At 42.4% G+C, this 15,049-nt stretch overlaps 1 protein-coding gene across 3 annotated transcripts in view; it reads right to left on the reverse strand.

The window, feature by feature from the left end:
• Nucleotides 1–1,808: 1,808 nt before the first annotated feature.
• KDM4B (lysine demethylase 4B) overlaps nt 1,809–15,049 on the reverse strand; it is a 107,956-nt gene continuing 94,715 nt past the window's right edge. For all 3 annotated transcript variants that reach the window (XM_075077588.1, XM_075077587.1, XM_075077589.1), the window contains 5 exons: nt 9,958–10,143; nt 9,648–9,812; nt 8,792–8,911; nt 5,930–6,022; nt 1,809–4,054 (listed from right to left, as the gene is read on the reverse strand). In XM_075077588.1, coding sequence (XP_074933689.1) covers nt 3,869–4,054; nt 5,930–6,022; nt 8,792–8,911; nt 9,648–9,812; nt 9,958–10,143 — 750 coding nt within the window. In that variant the 3' untranslated portion in view covers nt 1,809–3,868. The remainder of the gene's footprint in view (nt 4,055–5,929; nt 6,023–8,791; nt 8,912–9,647; nt 9,813–9,957; nt 10,144–15,049) is intronic.

A 15,049-nucleotide genomic window follows, 5' to 3' on the forward strand; every position in this document is an offset into this window, starting at 1 on the left:
AAGAGGCAGCTAATGAGTTGTGCTCATCTCCACTCTTTCATCCAGCCCCAAATGCTACTTAGAAGAAAGCAGAGGAAGCAAAGCTCTTCACTACAGCAGTTGTAGCATTCACGTCATCTCCCTGAGGACTCCCCGGGCACAGCATTATTTCCTATAACCCTATATCATCTATATTTTAGCGTACCAATCTCGGCGAGTAGCAGAAACCCACAGTGACTATGGGGAGTTTGTGTGGAAATGTCTGTTGCACCCTGGGAGGCTCTGATAGCGTGACGGGAAGGTTTGATCCTTGCCTTTTGATCACTGATCCAGGCAGTTACTTGAAGCATGTACTGCTTCTTAAGACATCTTTAAAATTGTATTAGTTCTTATTACAGCAATATAGCAGACCTTAAATTCAAAGGTAAGCTTTGTGTGGGTGTAAATTCCAATGGCCTTTGTATCAGCAGCTTCTTCCCCCTAGTATTATTCCTCAGATTATCTCAAGAAACACTATTAAGCTGCAAAGGACTGGAAGTTGGAGATTTCTCTTCTTTCACATAATCTGCAGCATTAGCCTCATACTGCAACAACTGGAGAGGAATTTGTAGAGAAGTTTCAGGGCTCAGGATGGGAAATGAAGATATTTAAATGAAGGTTTGGGAAGATGCTATTTTAAGAGGTTCAATGTCAGCACGACCTCCAAGGGCTAGAAAGAAAGGCTACTGGAAGGCTATGAAGCAGACTCCAAGAAGGAAGCAGCAAACTGGTTATTTAAAAGATAAAGGAGTTTAGAACCACCTCTGGCTAGTTAGCAACCACGCTTCTCCTGAACAAGCCAGCTGGAGCAAATCCGGGACCTTGGACAAAAACACTTTGCAAGCTTGGTTCTGAGTTCTAGGAAGGGGCGCAGTGACAGACCTCTTCTGCATGGCTAACAGAGAGGAAGGAAAGAGCATATTCTTCTTCAGTCGCAGCTCCTCTTGGCTCAGTTTTATCAGCCAGCTTTACCCATCGGACCTGGGAGCCACCTCCTCCTGCAGTACAAAAGACTTTAAACTTAGAAATGACGAGACTTCAACCCCCCAGAAAGTGTAATTCTGAAGTGCTCAACAGCCTTTAATTCATCATGAACCTAGAGGCAGAGGAAAAAATATGCAAAAAATACATCACATCCTTAATCTAGGGGGAGGGGAAAAAAAAATCATTATTTTTATAGCACATAATCAGACACTTACAAATATATTTCACTGGAGGAAGGGGAGGGTAGGAATGCGCATTTCTTATTTCCTTTTCAATAGTCTGATGCACAGAGGCCATCAGTATGGTCATTATAGATAATCTGCACAAGTCATTCTAAACCAAGAGGCGGGATTTAAAAATGAACAAAAAGGGAGAGCCCCTCCAACACGGAAGGGCATTCTACAGTTCTAGGTTCACATTTAAACATAACTCATCATCTGAATATGGGGTGAGGAAACACACTTTGTTTTTACAATATAAATAGTATTTTAAAAAGGTACTACATATGAATACAGCAATGGTGCTATTTCAGTCAGGACTTTAACATGCAGAGGAAATTCCCCATTGCCCACCACCACTCATCCCATCCCACCCTTCCCCTCCCACCTCCAAAAAAAAATCCTCTGCTGTTCAAATTCTCTTGCAGTTGCTTTAAATATTTCTCTTGTGGCCTGGCAACATTCTTATTCTTTTATACAAGCAAGTTTTCTACTAAATCATGTCTTAACCGACAGGAGACAGCTATGTAGGAGTAACAACCGAGGCTTTTAAGAACCTTGCCAATTTTTAAAACTTTTATTAGTCTCAGTTTGTTTTTTATTCTATTGAAAACATCAAAAACTCAGAAATTAAAAAAACCTGTTTCAAACGTCTTACATACACGCACGCGTGCACACGTGCACAGACACGCACACACAAAGAAAATAACCCGTAGCAGAGGCAGTAAGAAATAAAAGGAACTCCAATTCTCTCAAGGGAGAACAAAAATAAAAATTTTTTAAAAAATTGCTTTATTCTATCTCCACTCTTTCACTAGGGCAGTTTAATACCCATCGAGTCTCTTAAGATGCTAATCTACCATCTGCTAGCCCACAAATCCTTCCCACTTATTCCCTTAAAGATCCAGCTATAGCGTTGCTTGAAAACCTCTCCACAGAGCAACGGCCACCTTGCAAAGGGGCTTAAATAAAAAAAAAGGAAAGAATATTGTCTCTGTCCAGTAATTTCAGGGAATTAAGTGGAAAAGTTTGCTGTGCAGCATTCTGGATAGCTCTATCTCACAGCGGCTTCTGCCAGGCCAAGGCATTGAGGTGAGTGGTACGATGTACCCTTGCCCCCCTTCACCCAGACACCATGGAAGCCACGTCCCCATCCCAGCTCCGTACTAGGGCTGTCTTTTTCTGTCCCTCTGAATTGACAGAGGTCCTCCAAGGAGAGTGGAAGACTTTCCAGTGACTTCGGCAGGGTTTGGGATCAGGCTTTTACAAAACGCTGCTCCGTAACAGCTCTTCAAATGGAGGTTATTTTCAAGTGCTCAAGTGGGAGCTGCCCACTCAATATTTAGGATTTGTTTTTGCCTTTAATGCTTGTTCAATTCTCAGCGAACTGAGTCCAATCAAATGAAGGGCTTGCATTCCTCCTCCCCAGGAGTAGCTCAAAGGCTCAGTCTTCACTTAAGTAAAGGATGTCACAACAATCAGAGATGTTTGGGGAATTTCTTCTTTAATAGGACAAAAGAAAAACATACAAACACCTCCCAGGCTTCTGTCATGGAATGATTCTCACAACTGTAAGGAACACAACTTGAAAAAAACAAAAAAAAAAAAACAAAAAGAGAAGACAAAGAAAAGAATAAAGTTCCTATGGGAGGCATGCCTACTGGAGAGCTAGAGCAATCCCTCGTCGCTCCAGCCTGCAGTGGGGAAGGGGGATGGCTCATAAAGGAACTAACACAAGAAGCAGCAACAGAACACTTGCCAAAACCAAGTGGTGTATTGTAACTGAAAGCCATGCTGATTTTTAACTAGAAAGCAACTGTAATGGCAAAGATGGGGAAGGAAGATGACAAGAATGACCAAAACCTGGCCATTTCTTCCCGAAGCCCCTTCTTGGTGACACGGCAGAAATGCACATAACTATCACATGTCTTTAAGAGAACTAACGGTAAGAAACATCCTGGCTATGAAACATTTCTTTCCCCATCTTCCCCAGCTTACAAAGAAGATAGTGTTTCTTTACAAAAAAGGAACCCAGAACTTTCCAGGATATCTGCTCCTGCTTCTCTCTCTCCCCGCCGTAATGTTAGTCACATTTCATTTGGGGACAAGGGGGGAGGATTTTTGTTTATTTTGTGTTTTAAAGCCATAATCTAGAAAAATGTTTTGTGGAAACTTTTGTTTTCCTATTTTTGTTTGCTTTTTTTTTTTTTAATAATGCTCCTTTATAGAAAACTTCACAAAGGTGACGTCTATACACAGAAAACACAATTCCAAAGGCTGCTTCAGTAGTCAATGTAATAGCACCTTTAAAGACAAAAGTTTGACATATTTTAAAAAGTCATTTTGACAAATTTTAACCCTTTCCAAGCCTCATAAAAAGGACCCAGTCACAAAGCTCCGTTAGTACAAACTTCCAAAGTCTCCATGTGAAATGCTGTCTGAAGGTTTTTCAAGCTCCCAACTGCTGGTCAGCAACGTCTGGCAAAGGAGAGGTAGCGTGCAGCCAGACGGGATTTTCTTGCCATCCAAACCAAGAGTAGATGAAAGGAATTCACAGCAGGCTATTGCACGAGGATGGTCTTTTATTCCACAGTTTATTTTTCTGCAGGCTTGAAAAAGGTTAATTTAATATTTTTAATTATTCCTGGTTAAAACATGTTGCTCTGAGTTCCAGGTTGGTACTGTGTCTGCAACAGGCTCTCCATAAAGGCCAAGTAATCTGCGTTTTGTCCGTATTCTTCGGGATTTCTTGAATTCCCCAGCCGGGGGCGCTTGGCTGCTCTCACTTCATCTCCCAAAAACACATCTTCCTGAGGGGCCCCAGTGCTGAGGGACTGCAGGAGACACGAAAGTACAATCGTTAGAGGCACAGCAGGAAAACAGGGAGAGATATGGGTGCAAACCACGGAGCACGCCTGCGTAACAAGACCACAGGGACAGCAAGCGAACAATTTGGTTCGGAGTATTTCTGTAGAAAATATGAACTCCGAAACATGCAAAGCACCCAGCTGAAATTAAAAACGCTGGGCTTCTGAAACCAAACTGGAACGAGAAACCCTCGAGTCGCCTTCCTTCTGTTTCAGAATATCTTTCACTTCAGCTCCTGCCTTGCCAATTCTCTGTGTACTCCTATCCTCCTCTGCCTCTTCAGGTTATTCATTCCTAGCAGAAGCACAGAGGAAATGGGAGCTTCCCTAATGTCTTAAAAAAAAAAAAAGACCCAGAGAAAGTATGTGGGGATCACTGTACAAACAATTGCTCTGTTCGTCCTGCTTTTACACTCTCAAATGAGATGCATTTCTTGGTAGAAATTATCATCATCTATCACTTTGTTCCACTGCTCTACGTTAAAGCACTGTGAGCATCACTTCCACAGTCTTAACACTTCTGGCAGCAGAAAGTTCATGAGAGAAGCTTTAGCTTTCAGCCAGACTCGAAACTTTCTATTCACTTTCCAACTTGCATTTCTTTCTCTGGAACTGTTATGAAGCCTGGATGTCTCCACTGCAGAGAGTACGTTTCTTTCCAAATCCCATATTTCAGGGCTCCAATATGTTGTCTTTATTATTAGACAAGCTTAAGTAAACTGGAATATTGTGCACGTCTTAGAAACTAATTCTAAGGTGCTTCTTTGCCACCTTCTGGCCTTTCAAGGATAACAAGGTAAATTATTAACCTCTAAAATTTATGCCATGAGGTCTTAATGAGATAAACAACCTCAAACAAGATGGAGAAGCCATCCAGAGTTACATTACATTACATACAGAGAAAGCATTTGACAAGTATCTTTTGGGTAAAACCCTCAAAGATTTCAGGCACAGGCAAACATAAGTTTCCTCCAAACCGCCATCAGTCCTTCCACAGCAGTGCTTGGCACCACCCCTGACGATGGGCACCTCACACACTGCTGGCGGCCATGGATTCACAGGGCCGGTGAATCATTCGTTTAACTTGGCACAGCAATTCATATATTCTTACGGGAAGGTTTCTGACTTGTAAAAGAGACAGAAGCCCACAACCTTATCGCAGGTAACTCTCTGGATCCGTCCCTGTCCTGCAGCGGCCAACATAACAGACATTTAGAATGAAAAAACCTGTATATTCTCCATTTGCGCAGAAACCAGTCTCATAACTTGTTTAAATGAGGTGGCTTTAAAGGTTAAAGAACCAGGTTTGGAAATACCCAGCAAATCTGGAACCAAAAAAGCCATGAAATAAATCCCTCATATTTTCTAGGGTCAATAATCCCGTTATATGCAGTTAAAGACAGCCTGATCTTTTAGATTAAGAGCTAAGTTCTGCATCTCCTATTTGGTGAGAAACAGGGGGTTGGCCCCATGTCACTGGTCGGTTCTCCAGCAACTGCTTAGCTGTAGATCAGTTCACCTCACTTCTGACGAAAGGCGGCATTCAGACAGAACGGCAGTCCGTGTAGCTAAATTCATATGAACATGATATGAACATAATCTTTTAACCAGAGAAAACAAAAATCAGACCTGAGCATGTGAAAGGGAAAACCATTTAAATGCTTCTCAAGCATTTATATCAAGGATTTCTTCTACTCTATTTATTTTGTGAATGACAAGTGGTTTTACAGCCACAGAAACTGGAGGCTGCATTCACCTGATGTCTAAACAAATCGCTAAGAAGATGTGAAGGAGTATTGCAAGTCACAGCCATTCTACTGTGTCTGTTGCTTTGATACCCACCAGGCGAGACTTCACTCTCTTGGGGAGCTCTTCCTCCAAGGTATAAATATCACCACGCTTTACCATTAGTTGGGAACCGTCTTCAAACTCGACCTGTAGAACAGGCAGAAGATGAGATAAGAACTTGGCCTCTACATTTACAGTACCTCAACAGTCCCTTCCCAGACTGTGCCACATGTGGTCCCTTCATGGGAAGGCCAAGGAAGCGCCAGGGGCCAGCTCCCACGGGTGATCCCCTGTTCTTGGCACTGCACGTCTCCACAATTGCTGCGGAATGAGCATCCTGACGTTGCGTTACGGATGCTGAACCCAAACAGTGCTGGTTTCAGTGCTGCTCAGGCACCCATCTTATCTGGCCCAAGTGGTTTCACTCAGTGCTCCGGTAGATCCTAAAATGTCTGTACTACGGCTGGACCAGCACCTCCGCTCCCTCCTCCCAGTCAGAGCTCTAGAGATTTCCACTGATTTTTGATTCAAATCCTGAAAAAAACAGCTTTTCACCACAATAAAAGGCAGCCCTGTATTCAGGCAATATGGTAATAAGAGTTTCTTTCATCTTAAACAAAGCATTTTCACGTGTCAAGGAAACAACTCCAGCTACTGAAATACATTTGTATTTTAACAAGCAGAAATAGTCAGCCAGGTACAAAAAATGGTGGTATCTCCTCACGTCAAACCTTTTTTGCTAAGCACTGATTATATCATGAATTATGCATCAGATGTTACAGGAATGTTTATTCATGGCAACGTGCACGTAAAAATGTTAAAACTATTAGAAGTCTTAAAGAGATTCTCATTTCCTTTGCTCAAGACTTATTATGCTTTTCTGGATAATGCAGAAGAATATACACCACAGCTTAATATGGGATGTCAGGTTCAGACTGGACAAATTCAGAGGAAAGCTCTGGACTCCTCCTGTGCTGCCCAGGTCTTGTAGCTCATCAGTTATGCAAGCTCAGCGATGCCTGCCGAGGTCCCTTAACTGAGCAGCGCACACCAGCTGTAATAACTAGGCAGGTGGGAGAACAGGCTTTGGAAGGTGAGCTCGGCAGAACCCTGCTGAGGTGGTTTAAGATGCTACTGGTCCCATTTACTCTCTGTTTTACAGAGCGTCGCTACCGTAAGAGTCAGAAGGGAACACGAATTACGAAGTTTAACAGCCGAGGCACGAGCAGATTGCTGCCTGCCATGTCTCGCTACACGAGCCCAACTTGCAGTAGGAAGGCAGGGTTCACAGCTGTGCAGTCCTAAATAAACAAGGTCCAACCACCCTGTGATGGTGTAAGTTCCAAATCACCAATATGGGTTAGACCCGTTACGAACATACACTAGAGCAAGTTACAAGGCAGTCATTTGGGCTCAAATTTTTTTTTTTAAATATACACATTTCATCTTAGCACACAAAATACAGGCTTAGAGATCTGAACTGGGAAGCTACTGCAAAATAAGCCAAGTTTAAAATGCAAAAGCTAATCCACACTGTCTTCCTATAAGCACGCTTATTTCATAACAAAATAATTTTTGTTTTTAAATATAATCCTATTCCAAAACAGATAAAGAGATGCGCCGTAAGTACTGAAAAAGTATCTACATGGAGAACGACCGTGGAAAGCTGCTCAGGCTATTTTCCCCATGGAGAAGAGCTTTACCTATAGGTAACTGCATGATTTGAAAAAACACAGGCTCCTCGTGCATATTTCAAGTTATTGTACCTTCGAGAAATCAATGGCAATTTCCTATACCGTGATTAAACTGGAAAGCATGCATATAACAATAGATCTTTATGGAACTATATATTGTACTTATTCATAACCAGGGTCACCTCAGACCCCATCTTCTCTGAAGCAGTTAACATCCATTATACACACCAAAAAGATGGCTAACTGACAGGGTGGATTATCGTGCTCTCCGCACATAGGCAGAAAGGATAGAAATCAGAACCCCATTTCAAACAGATACAAGACGTGACTTCCTCTGCCTTTTGTCCAGAGGCATTAATCTCGTAAAAATGATTATTATTTGCAAATTTCGGCATATATTTTTGAAAAGGATGCACACAAAGTATACTTTCCAAATCACTCTAATTTTAAACTTCTTGGTACCATTTAAAAAGGATTTAATCAAATGAATGTACTGCAGTTTATAAAACCTTCTGTGCTGAAATACTAGGACTGTGTACCAGGTTAAATCTTCCTTTAATATTACAACCTTCCAAAAAAACCAAAAATCCCATATGTGGAACAGACTCAAAGACCAAAAAACCAACTGGCTGCTGGTTTTCTCACCTTAAAAACAGAGATGGAGAGAGTGTATGAGACTAGAGATTGAAGGTTTCTAATTCCTCACACAACAGCGGCAGGACTTTATTCCCACACGCTGCTGTTGCTCCACAAAGTACCTTCCCATTCCCTGCCTTGAAGTACTCTCCTGACCCATCGTTTCCCTTACTTCCTCTCAAAGCATCAAGGAAAGCTGTAATTATGTAGATATTGGCTCATGGGGAACTACAGAGGACGAGCTCAGCTCCAGCCACAGGACAGCCATCAGAGAGTAGCTCATGTAGGTCACTTTTGACCCAAGTCAGACCTGAGCTATAAGGAAAAGGGCAACTTTATTTTATATTTTAAAAGCAGATACAGTCTAGACATATGTCAATCCATACATCCACATTCTGCCACACAAAACTGATACCGTGATCCTATTTTAACACCATATTTCTCTTTAGACTCCCAGCAGTATTAATTTCAGAAGGCAAATCCTCCCTTCATGACCAGAGCAAGCGCTCAACGCCAGTCAGCTATACAATTCAAGAAACAATCAGAGACGTTGACGTGAAGTATGTGGCTATTCTTCCATACTCACCTGGTAAATCTGACTGATCTGGGCTGCAATAAACTTGGCCTTATAAATGATTCCATCTGTCCACTGCAGTTGAACCAACTCACCCTCTGGAGGGGGTCCCATTTGGATGCAGTCTCTGCTCTGAAGACAGAGTGAAAGAGGTCAGACAGCCAACACCAACAAAGCTCAAGAACTAGGTCTGTTAAAATCGCTGCTCAGCAAAGTTGCTACATAGCACTATAATGAAGTAGAAGAAAGCTTCTGCACTTGATTAAGTGCAGTCATCTCAAACAAAAACACTAAGAGACCAGAAATAAATGCTCGCCCCTCCTTCTGGTGACAGTACTGAGTTCTAGGAAGCCTCTCGTAACGAATCCCAAAACATCGGATCTCCTCTATCAACAAAAACAAGTGGGTGAGCTTCTATGTTTCACATAGTGATTCAATGGCACAATCAGGAAGAGAATGCATGAGTTGACAGGGCAGCCTCTTCTAGACATTCCTTCTATTAAGTAAATTCCCTGTTTTGGACCAGAAGTGCTTACAATCTGCTTCCCCCATGAACCACACTTGTCAGTTGAAAAATACAAGATCATTCAACCACAAACCAAATAGGATGCAACTTAAAACAAACATTGCTTTCTGCTAAGTCATCTGCGTACAGCAAAATCACATCTTTGTAAAGGAACAAAAAAGTGAAATGAGATAATGTCATAAACAAGAACAACAGTAATGAAGAGCAGTATGAGATTTGCTATGCAAGCAGCAACTTTTCTTTTACTTCATGGCTCCACCCCAAAGCACGCAGAAGAGGAATGCACACACTACACTTTGTACTCATCTATAGTGGTAATAGTCTCCACAGAGAGCTGCTTACAATAATGCTTTCTGGGTAAACGTTGTCACTGTATGAACCATCATCAAAGTTCACTTCATAGAAAGTCTGTGTCGTCATGCCGATTACTTTACATCTGTAGTAGAGTCCGTTCCGGTTCTTTGTGATCACAGTCTGTCCAAGGGTCACCTCCCTTCGAAACTGAATCTGCATTATAGAGAAAAAGGAATAATTTGCAATCATAAAAGCTGCGTCAAAAGTCCAGGCGCAGAAAAACCGTTCTACAAAAAAACAACCAACCCCAAACACCAAAAAGCAAACCAAAACCCCAAACCAAACCCAAACCACTTACATTCTGGTTAGCTGCTTTGTGTTTGAAGCAAGTGATGGACACGACATAAGGCCAGTCATCTGGCTCCATGGGCACTCCGGCTGCGTGCGCACAGGTCACATGGAAGGACGTGGAGCAGTGCTCGTAGGAGCACTGGATGCAGGCACCGGACACTTTCTTCATCCGTTTCCGACAGTACACGCATTTCTGAAAAGGAACATGGCCAGATGATGCAGGCAGATCAACAGCAGCTTTAACACAACGTCTGGCACCCCGATACCTGACACGGTGGAAAAGTCCGTATCATTAGTGTCAGGAGTCCAGAAGCCACGGCCAAAAACGGCGATGTTCGCTGCTGAGAGGTCAAAAGTCCAATGCTTCCAGAACCGCCCACATACACTTGCCTACAACCACTAGTAAGCCAAGACACTACAGCAGATACTGACTTATCATTGCCTTGAACACGACAACGTCTACCAGTAGCTCAGCCCTCCAGAACCATGCTGGACAGTGAAGCAGGCTTAAATCCAATTTGAGACTATGCTCACTGGAGGGCCGAGAGAAAGGGAGGGCAAAACAGGCAAACACACGTCGGTGGTGTTAGAGAACTGCTACAGCTCAACGCTCATCCTCCTTAGATATATGAAATGTACCTATGTTAATTCCAACAGCAGTTGGATCTTCACAGATACACTGCTGGAAAAATGATGTTTTCGATTTTTGAAAGAACAGAACACAGAATAACTGTGCAATAATTTGTGCTACTATATTTAACGGAACATTATACCTATTAGATCTAAGATAATATAATTTTATATAATGGGACAAAAATATTGCATGTCTATTTTACACACACAAACATATCAACTGTAAATATTTTATTGGTATCAGTGTCAGATTAGCTACTGTAGATAATTCAGTCACTGTTCTGCAAACAGAAGAACTAAAAACATCATACGAAACACCAGAATTACGGGGGGTGGGGAGGGGGGGAAGGTATGAAATATTTCAGTATTTTTAAAACTCGTTTTCTGCAAAGCAGATCCAGTTACTAGGCCAATCTAATCAGACAGCACTTAGGGGGGGCAGGTAATCAACTTAAGTGTGACTACTTTAAAGAGACATCTCAATTTTTTTCAAAGCTAAATTTCAGAAGCTTTATGGCACTGCAGCCTCGGCAGCAAGCGTTAGGTGTCAGTGGGACATGAGATACATTTCCTCATTCCCTGACAGCACCATATTCTTGTTTCCAGCCCCTCAGAAATAGAGGGCCAGGTTTTAGGAATCCCAATCTAAAGGAGTTTAAGATGGACACCCGTGTAATGTTTCCAGGGAACTATCTGGAAACACCATCCTTAGCTTTTAGTGGTTTAAGTCTGTCACTGATCGATGGCAGCTTCTTTACTTTAGCTGAGGCTTGGACAAGGCAAGTCAGGGAAAAATGAATATCACACCCATGAGATGAACATGCATTTTACTTGTTAGAATGAGTGGCTCATATAAATAAAATCCTGGGAGATATTATATGCCCATGAATCTGACTATACAGCTATGTAATTTATTTATTACAAAGAAATAATTTCCACATATAAGGAGGGACAGAAAAGCAGTAATTTTTAGTGCCCATTTCAGATTACCGTCTCCAAAGCACGTTACACTGGTTTGTTCCTGCCACTGCCCCCCAGGTTTGACCCGCCTCCCTCCCAATCCATCATGTAAACATAAGTGTCCTATAAACATACTGTGATACTATGAATGACAGATTCTTCTTCTCTCTGCAGCATCTGATATTAAACAGAGCCCTTCTTCCCCTCTTTCACTCTTCATGGCCTCTCGTTTACCTCACTCCCGTTTACCTCACTCCCGTTTACCTCACTCCCGTTAAAGCAGTGCTCAAAGTATGCAACATTACAGAACACGACCTCAATTTTAAGATCCGTATGAATTACTACATCCCATGGGATTAGACATGTAACGTAAGCTGCCTGATATCACACAATAAACCAACACAACCCCCAGAAGTACAAACTCACTCTGCTTCTAGGTCTGAGCTAACTTAAAAGCACACCCTCAAAAACATGAAGAGCAGTATCATCCTACAAACCACCCAGTAAACGCAAAACAAGAATTGCCAAATTCCAATGTTGTGTTTTATGTGTCTTATCACAGCCACGGACCAGGGTCCCGCTTGCGCTAGCTGCAACACATTGCCAAGGCAAACAAAAGACCACTCCTTCTCCAAAGACTATTTCTCTTTTCCTTGAAAGCAAAACATGCAAAAGAAAGGGAGACGAGTTCTTCCCCATATCTGTGCAACATCACCCGTCCCTCACGGGGGTCTGCCCTGCGTGCATATGAAATAAATCAAATTCACTTCCTGTGAATTAACTGAACTCAGTATGTTTACACCAAAGATTAATTTGGCCTTTTTACTTAAACTAACAAAAGCCAGGAAATTCAAAGCCAGGGCCTTAGTGTTACCAGAATGTGTTTTTTAGTATTTAATAAGCTATGCCTTTATCTCTCTGGAAACCATGTTCAAAAGCCAGATAAGCACCACAGCAAAGTGCACAGTGGGAACACGGCACTGAAAGCAAGTCAATAGCAATGAGATCTCATTATTAAACTGTCAATACCTAATTCTCATGCCAGCAGGGACAACTGCTGATATACAGTGTGCTCAATACCACCTTGCAAGGGAGCATTAACCCTCCAGTATCAGGAATCTGCCTTTATTGATGCAAACAGGATTCTCCCAAGCCAGAAGGATTAGCATGCACCTAATGACACCCCAGTGGCAAACCAAACTCCTTGTGACAGGTAAAAGAGCTACACCAATGGAATATTGAGAGCAAATATCATCAAAGGATAAAGAAAAACATGAGCTACAGTGAGACTGAAACGCAGAAGACGGTGGAAGGAGTGAAAGGAGTGAAGGAGTAAAAGTGTGGGAGATGGGACGGACCAAAGCACCAGTGCCAAGTGCTGTGATAAAGCAGCACGTGTAGATTTAAAGCCATCTTCTGTGGGAGGGGAGGTAGCCAGGAGAGAGGAGGTCTAAAGCACAGGAGAAAAATCGTCAGAGTAAATACACCAGAGAGTCAGGTCATAGCTGAGAGTAAGAAATGGGCTGTCTCCTGCATGATGAACACTGAAATTCATTTACTCCGAGGAATGACAGCTAATTATTCCAAATTTCCACGTCATAAATAATTTACATGCACAGGCCTGTGATACGCCATTGATCAGGAAGCGTGCAAACTGCATTCTTTAAAATGATGCGATACCCACAATGGGACTGAAAAGCCTATGCTTGAAAGGGGAGGCCTGGTTCACACTCGAAGAACAGGAGATACTCTTTAAACAGATCACTGCAACTGCTTGTTACCTCAGCCCTCTCACGGTAAAACAATGCAAACATACAAAGAAAAAAAGAAAATAATCCCAGATAACCCCTCTCCCCTCTTTCCTTCATTACCTTCATCCATTCACTTCAACTGTCCTCAGCCTTCACATCATTCCTTCTCTCCTTTTCCATCTTTTTCAGCAACAAGGCCATCTCTCCAATTCTATCTAGCACTGCAGCAACTCTGCCACTGCCAAAGCCATCAGATCCATCACCACCACCTTTTAGTCACCCTCAGTGTATCTTCCTAAATGCTGCTGCACACCTCCAAAAAACGGACACCCCCCAACTCCTCCGCTGACTCGTGCTCCAAGAATTGCCTGTAAATTGCCAAGAAGAATCCTAAAGCTCCCCATGATGGCTCATGAGTGTGTTTCTCCACACAATCTTACCCAATTTAAGTTTCCTTTGTACTCCTGCGCACGCTACACCAATGCTGCTGCTATAAGCACCGCTGACTTTACATTCTGCCATCCAGATTAATTCTTTTTTCATCTTTACCTAGTTTATAACTCTAAAACCTATTTCAATTTTTAGCTCAGGATAGTTTATTTGCCTTTTTCCCCTGTGGCAAATGACCCTCATAAAGCCACAATATACATGGTGACAACAGCAACTTTTTTCAGCAGACATTGATGGCGCGTGCACACATACTGTAAAGGCGGTCACAACTACAGACCGACAGAGCAGAAAGATCTTTATAATCAGTCTAAATACAACAATACTTACCTGATGACATCCTTGAACGCAGAGTAATTAGGCTGAAAGTCTACTTCTTACATCCAACGGTTGGGCTAGCTGTATGGGAGCACCGGGCATCTTACAGAGGGATCGTGCTGGCATGCTGACAGAAACTCAAGACCAAGACCTGAACCTGTGTCCAAAGCTACCTGGACTAGCCAACATGCCCTGCTGGCAGAGCCATGACAGATCCTGGCAGAAATAAAACAGCATTACACCTCTAGAAAAGCCACTCTGATTATGACAAAGCACTGTGCAGCACCATCCAAGCCAACACTTTCCAAGTGAAGCACTTAAAGACAACCTTTGACAAGAGTTGAGCCACAAGCCAGGCTCTTGCTAAGTTCAATATAAGGAATAGGTGCCTGTAAATGACATCATTAGACTGTGTAAGTCAAGGTATTTCATATAAAAATTCTCTACCTTTCCTGAGACACATAGAAAACACGAGGTGCGAATAGAAGACAACACTGAAGCAGTCAACAAAACTATGAAGCTTCAATTCAGGAACGAAACAAAGATGCACAGTAGGCCCACGCAGAGGCTTCCGACGGCACAGCCAATGCTTCGGAGCACAACGAAGCAAGAGAGTTGTACATACGTTAATACTGCCCTGGCTCTATAGGATTGTAAGGTAGCCACAGAAGAGTTAAAGAATTAAGTCATGTTTCCTTGTGAGGCTCCATTAAGCAATAAAAGTGAGCCTTGTGTAAAAGCATTTTTAGTTCATCATTACAAGTGCTGGTAATGAAGAGGACACATGCTGGAAATGTCAGATGATCCATAAAGAACCACTGCTGCAAGATTTATCACTCTCAACACGCCGCTCCATCACTCCACCTGAATAATGAATGCTTTTTACATTCACATTTGTGTACAAAACACATTTGCACAACAGAGAAATAACTCTGGAAGCAGACAGAGATTCTTCCTATCTCTCATCCAGGCCCTGGCTTGGCTGTCTGC

The sequence above is a fragment of the Phalacrocorax aristotelis genome, chromosome W, assembly GCF_949628215.1.
Source record: "Phalacrocorax aristotelis chromosome W, bGulAri2.1, whole genome shotgun sequence".
NCBI lineage: Eukaryota > Metazoa > Chordata > Aves > Suliformes > Phalacrocoracidae > Phalacrocorax > Phalacrocorax aristotelis.